At 40.4% G+C, this 12897-nt stretch overlaps 1 protein-coding gene across 7 annotated transcripts in view; it reads right to left on the bottom strand.

Moving 5' to 3' along the window:
* Positions 1-238: 238 nt before the first annotated feature.
* The window catches only part of LOC133474957 (uncharacterized), a 60726-nt gene continuing 48067 nt past the window's right edge, over positions 239-12897 (bottom strand). For 3 of the 7 annotated variants that reach the window (XM_061767163.1, XM_061767169.1, XM_061767170.1), the window contains 8 exons: positions 11837-12181; positions 11668-11767; positions 10590-10721; positions 9764-9850; positions 9234-9332; positions 5267-5306; positions 4159-4191; positions 239-1695 (listed from right to left, as the gene is read on the bottom strand). In XM_061767163.1, the coding sequence (XP_061623147.1) occupies positions 1690-1695; positions 4159-4191; positions 5267-5306; positions 9234-9332; positions 9764-9850; positions 10590-10721; positions 11668-11767; positions 11837-12181 (842 nt within the window). In that variant the 3' untranslated portion in view covers positions 239-1689. The other 4 variants (XM_061767165.1, XM_061767164.1, XM_061767167.1 and 1 more) reach the window with 4 other exon arrangements.

Below are 12897 nucleotides of genomic sequence, written 5' to 3'. Positions count from 1 at the left end.
AATGAGGCTAGTGTAAATCCTGTTGATGCAACACAAACTTGTCATAGGGAAAACAGACAAGGGATCAGTCTATAAGATCGGAAGAAAAGCCGGGAACCCACTCATATTTTGTTGGCCATTTGAAAAATATGGGAGATTGTTGTCACATAAAGGACACAGCCAATACAAATCATAATGAAATCAAGTCATATCAGTTTGACTTTGCTTTTAGTGGTAAACATATTGAGTGAAACAGAGAAACTGAGTATTTTCTTTATTTTACAGTAAGAAGATGAAGGCCGAATCACAAACAAAAGTATGGAAGGAACACAAGCCTGAACTTCCTCTACAATTTGTCACCAATCCTCACACACACACACACGCACACACACACACACACACACACACACAGGCAGAAGGCATGCACAAGTCACTGCAGACACATTCAAGTGCTATTTTGCTACCTTTAAGGACTTTCACAGTGATAGAATGCATTAGTAGACTCTAAGAAGGTTTTGAGATTGATCTCCAAATCAGGGGTGGGACAAAAACATATAGTTTACGCAGGCGTCAATATCCATATTATGGCTGGTTGGCAATTATCGCCCCCTCAATGCATCGTGAGACTGTCGTCATCGCAATTTAAAAAAAAAAATGTTAAGAAGGCATGCCATATAAAACGGGAGTTGAAGATATCTACAATTCCGTTTCAGATATCCCTAATTCACATAGCCCATATCTGCCACTGAATTGTAAATATCTGTAATCAGAAACCCCATAGATGGCAAAAGTGACGTCATTTGTCCTAGGCAAAATTATGTTGCAGATATCGGACATACCAATTGTGGGTAGGAAGAATGTAGTTACAGATACCTGTAATGTTCTTTTTGACTAGGCAAAAAGATATCTGCAAAACATATCCAGTCTAGCTGTTGCAGTAAATGTTAAAACGGTTTGCAATAGTTACTGCAGTATTTCTTTTAGTATTTTTTGTGTATGACCTTCCCTTATTTAGTGACATACTGTAGATATCAGCATGTATGGCAGATCTTTTCCAATTTATCGGTTATCATGCAATTGGTGCATCGTTACACACCGTCTTCTATCAGGACGAATGAAACAAAGTATATCGTTACACAAGCATCAAATCTTGAGATAATTTTCTTTTACATTCTATTACATATACACTGCAATGTATCATCGATGGTTTTCTTCCAATATATCATGCAATTGCTGTATTGTTGTAATATATTACAATGACATGGAATTGCAAGGAAGCTTTTTTCCCCAGTCGAAGCCATATCAGTCTTCCTACCACCCCTGATTTAAACCAATATTTGGTCACTGACTTCAATTAGCCTCTCCATAATTACAGTCCAGAGATTTATTATGTGTGTGGATTTTTTGTAAACTCCGACATTGTTGAATGACTGACAATGTATGAGAGGTTATTTATGGTAAAAACAAATACAAATCTACTAATACAGTAAATTCAAAGGAAAGACGTATTAGTCAAGTGGTAAATAGTAATAAATAGATTCCAATGTAAACCTCATTTAATGCAGTCTTTAGAGCACCTCCCATACGTTATACACAGTGACGTGGTGTTTTTTTGTTAATGCCTCACCGCAACCTCCTCCCCTCTGATGGGAAGATGGGCAATCTCACGTGAAGCTCCATTTTTGTCAAATGGCCAAACTCCTTTTTCTGTCAGACCTGACAAACGGGAAGAAACAATGGTTAAAAAAAGATATCAAGATAGAAACCGTATCACGTTACACAAGCATGTGCCCCTATATGGTGGTCAAGTACCTGCCCGTACGCCCTAGGCCAAAAAAAGTGCCCTTTTTGCGGCAGCCTTTTTTTTGGTTTTGTTTTCATTTATCAATATTTATTTAAAAAAATCTAATTAAATAAAATAAAATTAAAACTCTGTCATCAGTTCCACCCAAAGTGTTTTGCTGTCTGATAGGCATTTATTTGAGTCCTTGGGAGAATTGCACATACTCCTCCACAGGTAGTAATGTTTGTGCATACCCTGATAAGAGTGGTGCTGAATTTAACACAATACTTATTACAGTGGCGTTGAAAACATTATGTGGCTACTGGGTCCAACGTTTCTTAAACGGGGTGGGAGGTGTTTTTGATTTAGGCAACATTATTGATGTTACGAGACACGCCAAGTCTTCAAAGTGTGTGTCGAGTAATGAAGGGGGCGTTTCAGCAAAGCGCATATCGAGGCTTACTTCATTTACGGAAGGAGCCGGAAATGATGATGTCTGAAAACTCGCTGCCCGGCTGTATCACGTGACCAATTTGGGAAGTGCTTCAGATTTTGCCGCGAGGTTTGACAGCAATATAGACCCTTCATGCAGGCTCCAGTCAAATTTTTTTTTATTTTCTTAAATTGAGTCGCAGTCTGCTCAGAGTTTGGATAAATATTTTAGAGTTTGTATAGGCTACTACAGTTTGGAGAGATTTCAGCGTTTATAGAGTTTGGAGATAGCTTGGACAGTCGAGCGAGCGAGCGCGTAACTGACTACAGCTCGCGCGGTTGCCTAACGTCACTCCTCAGAATCCATGGAAACAGGTTGGAAATAGCCCAGCGGTAGGTGCACTCAACTCTCAACCTAGGGGTTGGTCGTGTGAATTCGAACCTCGGGCAGGACTGTGCTGTATAAGTAACTATCATGAGTCGGGTCTTATTAATTAGGTCTGTTGATCAAGAACTGCATTTCCACCGTTTCTCATTGTATTCAAAGGTGAGGTGTTTATTGTTTTCCAAGAAAGTGGGATACAATAAAACATTACTGGAAAAGGAAAAATTACTGTCCCCTAATTTATATAAACTTGCTCTTGAATGAATCACTTAAAAAAGTGTTGATAAACAATTATTTCTGAAAAAGCACTTTCAAAGTCCTCTGCCCGCTTAAGCTCATGTCATTTAAAAAAAAAAAAAAAAACATAACGATCACAATACAGTTATTGCCCAACATTTGATATACTGGAAGAAAACAATCTGTGATGCATGTGGATATCTAATTAACTAAAGAAGGAAACAATGTACGAAAACAAAACAAAAAAACAGGCTAATGACAGTATCACGATACAACAATTGCGTGGTAATTTGCAGACTGAAGAAAATCTACGATACAGCATATCTATGTAACTGAAGAAGAGAAAATTGGATCAAAATAATGTTTAAAAAAATATTGCAATAACAGTATTGGGCGATGTGATAATCACACAAAAAAAAAACATGAACACACATACAAAGACATAAATTGGGCGAAAACTATGATACAATCTCTCAATCAATCTAAAATAATCTACGATACATAATTGTAACTAAAGAAGGGATAATTCTATCAAAACAATAGAACGAAATCACAATAACGACAACACAGCGATAGCCCGATAATTGCCAAATTGGAAGAAAACAATCTACGATACATTCTATATAGCTCTAAAATTTTAGAGAAACCATAAAAGTCAGGATAACAGTATCACGATACAGCGACTGCACTATAATCAACAAATTGGATGAAAAGCTATGCTCCAGCATATTTATGTAACTAAAGAAAGTGAATTTCTATAGAAACAATGGTAAAAAGAAACATTTTGATAATCATTTGCAAAAAGCAGAGATGCAATAATAACAGTATCACAAGAAAGTGATGGGCCGATATTCTATATTGTAGGAAAACATCATGATACTGCATCTGTTTAACTAAACAAGGGACAATTCTACAGAAACAATGGCTAAAAAATGTAAATAATGATAATGATAGTATCATGAATCCTGATACAGTGATATAATTAATATACAGTATTGGAAGAAAATCTCCCATTATCGGTCACTCATCGTGGCACTGGTATTATGTCACATTTTAAAATGATTGATTCTATGCATTTTTCCTTTCTTTACATAAATAGAGAGACATGTATGAAGATTGTTTTCTAGATTTGTCCCAATTTAGTGATTATCACTGTATCATAAGACTGTCCTTATTGTCATATTTTTAAACAATTGTTGCAAAAACAAAAAACAAAATCCCTTTCTTTAGTTAAATTGATATTATCATTTATTGTAGATTGTTATCTTCTAATTTATTATTATTGTGCAATTTCTGTACGGTGATGCTGTAGTGATATTTGATATAGCTTGTGTAGACTTACTTTCCTGAGGCGTCCTTTAAATCTGTGTCCAGTCTGGTGTGTGGAGGGCAAAGAAGATACGTTTATGATTGGGGGGTTGGGTGGAATTGTTGTTTGTGGTAGATTAGTAGCCTGTGTCTACTGTGCCACGTGAGGAGGGTGTGGGACAGTGGAGCTTTTTTTCTTAAAACTAATACACAAAAGAGTTGCATTACATTTTGGATGTGACATTAAGGGCTTTCCCACCGCAGGAACCTTTGCAGTAACGTCCCTAGGTACCCTGGTAGCTTGAGTTCCCCCTGTGTCCTCACAGAAAAAAACCTTTAAGAGGCGGGGCCTGGTGGGGTCTGCGTGTGAGTGTCTGGGCGTGGGCTGTGGCTGACAGCAGCTCCCCTTTGAGTATGCTCATCTAATTGATGTTTTACTGTTCTCCCAGTGTTTAATAAATGAATGGAAAGTGCATTGGTGACTGTGGCTCTCCTATCCCATGTTAGGGCATTACAGTAAGTATAATGTAAAACCCATGGGAAAACGAATGCTTTAAAAAAAGATGAACCACAAAATCATGGGTAACAGTGTAATTGCCTATATTAATAGTTTAATCTATAAATATACCATAAACATGATCCAAAATACCTTAATATCATGTCAAACTCATCTTACAGCGTTACCCTGTACATGCCCATGAAGACTCTCTCTAACTTCCACTCACAACCCAGGCTAAACTCAGCTTTTCTCCGACAAACAAAGGTTGTCCCTCAGTCAAAGAAGTACAGTCAACATACTGTACTTCTTTGTTACTGTACTACAGTACTTTCCTATTTAGACAGGGCTTCAGCAGCATCTTGTGACATCTTAGGGCATTTCAGAAATACCACCAAAATAATTGTATACATATTTTTACATACAGTTTGTCTGCAAAAAGGGTTCAAGAGGGCCAAAAAATAAAAATAGGGGAATTCATGAATTGTGGCAGACATGTCTGAATGCACATGCAATCAAATGGGCAGATCAGGCAATGCAATTTAAGCCACAAATGTATCAACTGGACCTTAGAATAGTTAATGAGTTCGTGTCAGGCTGCAACAGATGATGGTTAGTACAGTACAGGCGGCTGGGTGCTTTTTACCTCATGCATGCAAGTGTGTGCCGCCCTCTGCTGGTCATACCTTGCAATGGGGACATTGAAAATCAAGCTCAAAACACAAAGTGCTTTTTACCAAGTAATGCCTTTATGTCCCTTGAGGGCAACCAAATTCAAGCTAATGACGTTGTGGTTCAAAACTAATTACAAATGATGAATGTATTGTATTGGGTGCCATTGGATGGTACATGTCACGGGTGGTGTAGTGGTACACTCGCCTGACTTTGGTGCAGGCAGCGTGGGTTCAGTTCCCACTCAGTGATGGTGTGAGTGTGAGTGTGAATGGTTGTCTGTGTCTATATGTGCCCTGCGACTGACTGGCGACCAGTTCAGGGTGTAGTCTGCCTTTTGCCCGAAGTCCGCTGGGATAGGCTCCAGCGCCCTGCGACCCTAACCAGGATAAGCGGTGTTGAAAATGGATGGATGGTACATGTACAGGGGTGGGAAGTGCAAAACAACATCACAAATTGTGAAACACTTGCTTTTCAGAAGAAAAATTAACAAAAGATGAAACACTTTTACATTTCATTAAACAAATTATCAAAACACAAAACGTATTTACATTTCAGAAAACAAATTAACAAAACACGAAACTTATTTACATTTCAGAAAACAAATTAACAAAAGTGGAAGCAAATTTTCAAGTGACACAAACTGGAAAGCGTATGCACCATATCACAAATTGATGCTTTAGGAATCCCACGCCGTTTCTTGGCAAGACGCACCCCGCTTCAACATGATTGGCTCCTTCATTGCGGGGAGGGGAGGCTACGCAGATGTAACAAGTTCACCATCACAAATATCTCTCATATTTGTACAAAAAAAAAAAAACAAAGATGTTTGTTACGGTTAGGTTTAGGGTGGCTTCAAAAAAAAGGTGCTCTGTCCTGAATTGTTTAACAAATCTAGATATAAATACCATGAAATAAAAGCTGGAATTCTGAACTTTTTTCTCATATTCATCTTTTGATCTGAAACCCAAATGTCTTCAGTATACAAGAAAAACAAAGGAATTGACCTTGCTGTTCCAATACTTTTGGAGGAGACTGTAAATAGTATGTAACACATCAAATATTGTTTTACAACAATAGTAAACTATATTCATAATGTATAATGTGCCTCTGGATGAAAAAGCAAAGTTTGTGACCATAATGTACGTACAAATGAATGGAGCCGGCGAGCTTCCTTTCAAATATCCACACTTTCCCTTTAATTCTCACCAACATCCTCTCTCTTTATCAACCTGCTTCTTCCTTAATGATGAATCTATCTTTTTATGGCTTAAGAAATGTACAATACATTGTATTTACAGCATCAAACACCTATACAGGCTCGCTGTTCAGGGCATCCATATATACAATGGCTCAATGTGTGGGGTGCGTTGGCAACTCAAATTTTTATGCGATGGTCCGGTCCAGTCGGGTTCGACTATGTTGCGCAGTGTGCGGCAGGCTCTAGGGTTAATGGCATTCATATAAACATCACCATACTTAATAAGTCACATACTTTTTTTAACCATCTGGAAGCAGCAGGGCGTGTTCTACTGGGATACAGCAGCCTGGAGCCAGAAATTTTGGAGCAGGGTGTGTTTTGCCAGGAAAATGCGTGGGAATCCTCATAATGCATGTGGGAAACCTATGCATCAGTCTGTGACATGGTACGTTCCCTTTCCGGTTTGGGTCACTTGTAATTTTTTTCAGCTTATGTTCATTTGTTTTCCATGCATCCATTTTCTGAGCCGCTTCTCTTCACTAGGGTCGTGTGGGTGCTGGAGCCTATCCCAGGTATCATCGGGCAGGAGGCGGGGTACACCCTGAACTGGTTGCCAATCGCAGGGTCCATATAAACAAACAACCTTTCACACTCACATTCACACCTACGGGCAATTTAGAGTCTTCAATTAACCTACCTTGCATGTTTTTGGGATGTGGGAGGAAACCTGAGTACCTGGAGAAAACCCACACAGGCACAGGGAGAACATGCAAACTCTACACAGGCAGGGCCGGGATTTGAACCCCGGTCCTCAGAACTGTGAGGCTGATGCTCTAACCAGCCACACACCGTGCCGGTGTTAATTTGTTTTGTGAAGTGTAAATTTGTTACGTGTTTTGTCCATTTGTTTTCCGAAATGTAAATTTGTTTCAGCTTTTTGTTAATTTGTTTTCTGAAATGTAAAATTGTCTCACAATTTGTTTTATTGTTTTGCACTTCCCACCCACCGTATACATGGGCTGTAGCCAGTTACATCCAATTGGTGTGTACCAACAAGTGGTGGTAAGCTTTCAAGGCAGTCATTCTCTTAATTTTGTAGGGTTTCTCTTGGTTGCACTGCTTCCAGTAAGCGTATGTTAGGTTTTTTTGGTGCAAACAGTTTTAATGCCACATTTCCGCCACCAACTGATTTTCCTTCCACTGCAAGGAAACAAACCAAAGCAAATTGATGGTGGGCAGTTGTGAAGTTTACTAGCGCCATCTATCTGTGACGTTCTGAAGCACACTCTAATCTCAAATTGTTGCTCCTTTCTCAATTATCCATCCATCCATCCATTTTCTGAGCCGCTTCTCCTCACTAGGGTCACGGGCGTGCTGGAGCCTATCCCAGCTATCTTCGGGAGGGAGGCGTGGTACACCCTGAACTGGTTGCCAGCCAATCGCTGGGCACATACAAACAAACAACCCTTCGCACTCATGGGATGTGGGAGGAAACCGGAGTGCCCGGAGAAAACCTACACAGGCACGGGGAGAACATGCAAACTCCACACAGGCGGGGCCGGGGATTTAACCCCAGTCCTCAGAACTTTGAGGCTGACGCTCTAACCAGTCGGCCACCGTGCCGCCCCGTTCTCAATTTTAAAAAAAATAAATAAATAAATAACAATCAGCCAAGAGGTTTTTTTTATAAGTCAAGTCAAGCTCTTAAAAAAAAAAACACACAGCAGTCCGATGAAACTAAACTCACAAGAGAAATGTTCATGCTACAATATCTCTTGAAAATAGCCTTGACAGAACCGAGAAAGACCCGATAAGTGACTTTTTGGTCAAAGAGGAGTAGTAGTTTTGTTGTCTGGGCCTATTTTGGATTTAGGAAAGATGATGCGGCACACTGTAGATTACTGCTGAGTAAGGAACATGTCTTTCTTCCGTAGCTACAAACACAACTACATAGGGCAACTACAAACTTGTTTCGCAAACGCAGGAGCACACTTAAAGGCATAAGAATCCTTAGTTTCTTTTCCTCCGCTGAGTGATGTTGTAGGATGGTTTATTTTTCTGCGCAGCCTCTGTAATATGTTCATTAATTCATTTTCCGTCCTGCTTATCCTCACTAGAGTCGTGGGTGTGCTTGAGCCTATCCCAGCTATCTTTGGGCGAGAGGCGGGGTACACCCTGATCTGGTCGCCAACCAATCGCACGGCACATATAAACAAACAACCATTCGCACTCACATTCACACCTACAGGCAATTTAGAGTCTTCAATTAACTACCATGCATGTTTTTGGGATGTGGGAGGCAACCGGAGTACCCAGAGAAAACCCACGCAGGCACAGAGACACCATGCAAACTCCACACAGGTGAGGCCGGATTTGAACCCAGGTCCTCAGAACTGTGAGGCGGATGTGCTAACCAGTCTTCCACTGTGCCACCCAATCGCAACATTGAGAAAAAGAAAATTGCAATTAAATTATTCTCTAAACAGTTTCACCCCTAATATGCTGTATGTTATATTTAAATGGTTTTGGTTTTTATTAGCTAAATACTGATTCTGAACAGCCCCAGATCATATATGTGGCAGTTGTGTGCTATTACATTGTGTTTTTGTACAGTATTGGTGGTTTCTGTAATTGTGATGTGATAGTGGGGCTATTAAGAGGTGGATTAAGTCAGGTAAATCCCAACTGAAGGTCCAGGTATCAAATACACGGCCCGTCACTGGTATTTATAAAAACTTACTTGACGATGCTGGGGGGAATGTGGACGTACTCCATGGGGATTATGTGTCCCAACTCCTGCAGGCTGCTCACGTACTTGATTTTACTGCTGAACTTGGAACTGAACACAAAACACGTTTGACAATCACATATAACTGTGTATGGCGTAATGTCTATTAACCAGAGGTGGAAAAAGTACTCATGCTCTATATTTAAGTAGAAGTACAGTTACTTGTGTTCAAGATTTAAATCAATCAAGATCACAGCGGCAATTGATTTTATCTCTCTCAATTACATCTTTTTTATGTCGTGTTGTCATTCGTGGATGTTGAAAAAAAATTTATAACCTATTTTGACAAACTAAGCAGTAGAAAGTAAAGATATCTATTTTCAAATATAGGGAGTAAAAGCAAAAAGTCGTCAGAAAAATAAAGTAAAGTAAGTAAAGCACAGATACCTGAAAGATCTTCTTAAGTACAGTAACAAAGTATTTGTACTTGGTTATTTCCCCCCAGTGCTTCAGTATTAACTGTGTGGATAAATGCAATTAACCTTATGAAAGGTCTGGTGATGCCCAGTAGTGTTCTGATGAACCAGGAGGGATGGACGATGATGAACATCTTCAGGTTCTTCTTCAGCCTGAAAGAAGTGAACATCATCATTGAGAGCAGTCAAAGAGTTGAAAGCACAATGCAGTAGGTAACATTTGGATCTGAAAGTAACACCTTCAAAATGGCAGGGTGACATTACATAGGCCAGTCCTAGCTAATCTGATACCACGACAACCCCTGAGTCTCATTGCTAGGATGATGGCGGACCAGCCAGGACACTAGTGCTAGCGTCAGTTCTAACAATACAGGCCACTGTGGTGTAAATAATGTACAGGGTGTGCCAAAAGTATGGATACACTTAAATTAACTTATTGAAGGAAGGAAGGAAGGAAGGAAGGAAGGAAGGCAGAATGGAAGGCAGAATGGAAGGATTAAAAGAAAGATGGGAAGAAGGATGGATGGAAGGAAAGAAGGCAGGGAGGGAGGATGGATGGTAGAAAGGACAGAAAGAAGAATGGACAAATAAAAGCAGGAAGGAAGGACGCAAGGCAAAGGAAGAAAAGTGGGAAGGAACCCTGGCTTGAAACTATGATTTGAAACCCTAACTACAAACCTTAAGCCAGGCTGGAATCCCTCACATTTTGACATTACATTGGCCAATCATTGATATCCTGCTGGGAAGGCAACCATGAATCCCATTGCTGGGATAACTGTGGACCAATCAGGCCATCTCTTGTGCTCCTGCTAGCGTCATTGCTAACAATGTAGTTCAGGGAGGTGTCATCAGGAGATACATCCTGCCCAATCTGTAAAAAATGGACTGTCACCTCCTGTCAATCATCTGGTAGCACTTCTTCATCCACGTAATGCCGGGCATCCTGCGGCGAGGCGTGGCACCGTTCAGGTAGACAATCATGTAGTCCTCTGCCACCATTAACTCCAAGGTGCTTATAACGTACCTACACAATACGCACATCATAAAATTGATCATTAAAGCTGCATGAAGCGAAGAACAGTCCCTTGCACTCACTTTTTCATGGTGAACTCACAATCTGAGGATCTCGAAATGATCATCAAACCTTGATGCCATTATACATACGGAAAGAAAGCTCGGCAACTTAGCATCGCCCAGCTATGTAGTATACCTGGCTGGGTTCATTTGGGTGGTGGGTTCATTTGGGTGTATTCCCAAGTCAGAGTTTGCTCAAAATGACTTCTTCAAAACAAAATGTTTAATTCTGAGCATAGTTCCTTGAGGCTTTTTTATGCGTCCTGTTATGATAGACATGTCTGCTCAATTTTGTGTTGATCAGCACAACTTTCCAAAAATACTTGAAAGATGTAAGCTCCACACAATTAAGGCCAGAACTGTGAGGTGAATGCGCTAACCACTCATCCACCATGGCGTACAAAAATGTAATAGAACACAATGAAAGAGAACGTAAAGAAATACAGTAACTGGTTTTATGAAGTGTAACTACAGTATACACTAGAACTGGTGAGTTGAATGTGTGCATTCACAAGTGTAGTGAATGACATCAGCAGCTGGAGTCGGGTTGGCTGATTAGACAGCAGCTCCTTGCAAGTGTTGTCATTTTGTATTTGTGTGTTTTTACTGTTCTGCAGGTATTCAATAAATAAATAAATAAATACAAATAATTTTTTTTAAATGCATCAGCACCTGTGGCTCTCCTTTCCCACATGCAAGGGCATTACAGTAGTAGTAGTTTTTTTTCCACTTCACTCAAGCAGCAGCATATCTGAAGATGGCTCTGACCTCAAATTTTGGCTTGCAACGCAACGCAAACACAACGACACAGTGGCTTGTAAAATTCTTGTTAGGGCTCTCATAAGTCAAGGTACCAGAGTATTAATATTAGTAGTAGTAAGTGCAGTTTTACTTACAAGAAGAGGTTTTCCATGACATAGTTGTAACTGTCACAGTCGCTGTCAGGCAGGAAGCAGGCTGCAAACACGATGATGGCGTTCTGCTCGGCGTAATAACCTGACACATAAAACACGGTGTTACACAAGGGAGCTGTCAAAAGGTTTCGAGTATGCACCTGTTTTTAACCTCCATGAGAGATGACCCTCTTGTACGCCTCAATGCACTTCATGTCGATGCGATGCTCCTGCTCGCCAATCACCACGCTCCTCCACAGCCGATTATCCTCGTGCACCTCCTGGCCCCCCGTCGGAGGGACGGATTGGTCGCACTCCTCCTCAGATGTGTCCAGCTGCTCGATGTCGACGTCCAGGTCGTCTCCAGTGTCCAGAGCCGCCTCATCTTCGTCCGTGTCCAGGGCGTGCTCCGAGACCAGGGAGCCTTCCTTCCGCTCCAGCGACACATTCATAGGCGGCGCCGCAAGCTTACGCCTCTGACTGGAGCCCCCCGACACGTCTGCGGTGGAGGGAGGGTCTGCCACAAAGTAGAAGGAATGCTTATCAGACTGTTTATTGACACTGTAGATTACTGCTGACTGTTCTTGCTGCATCACATGAATTTCTACACAAAGTATCGCTGTTCATCGTTCAAGCCCCTGCTATATCGCTGATATTTAGGCAATCAATTTTTATGGGTTTTTACAGTATACAGGCAATTCTGAATTTCAAGTGGAGCACATTTTGTGTAGTACCACATTGTGCTGCAAATATGTGGAGCAGCACTGAAGTCTAATAGGAAGAGTTGCAGCCGAATTAAAAGCAAGAAGGTCCCAAACTAATCTCCAGTAATGGCTGTTGTTCCCTCAGAGCAGGGAGAATATTGTCTGTGAGTATTGTTATATGCTCTGTTTGTATGTGTTGCTTCTCCGTGTGTGTTAAAGTAGAAGTTGTTTGAAGGTTTATAATTACCGTAAAATCTATACCAGTGGTTAGCCAACTTTTTACCCTAAGTACAACCTAAAAAAATACTTGACATTCCAGGTACAATCTAAATGACTAATATTAAAATACAGTGGCATAGTAGGCCCAAGTCTTCATCAAAAATGCGGCAAAGGTTTCATTCCTAAAAAGTGTTTCACATTATAGTTTAGCATTAATCTAGCTGACTTTCATTAGACAAAATGATGTTTGGGTAAATATTTTGGTGTTGAACTATACAATGTTTAATTCTTGTTTGTCTTATGAGTATTA

Source organism: Phyllopteryx taeniolatus, chromosome 3 (genome assembly GCF_024500385.1).
Source record: "Phyllopteryx taeniolatus isolate TA_2022b chromosome 3, UOR_Ptae_1.2, whole genome shotgun sequence".
NCBI classification, from domain to species: domain Eukaryota; kingdom Metazoa; phylum Chordata; class Actinopteri; order Syngnathiformes; family Syngnathidae; genus Phyllopteryx; species Phyllopteryx taeniolatus.
The sequence above is the reverse complement of the archived record's forward strand: the minus strand, read 5'-3'. Positions and strand labels throughout refer to the sequence as shown.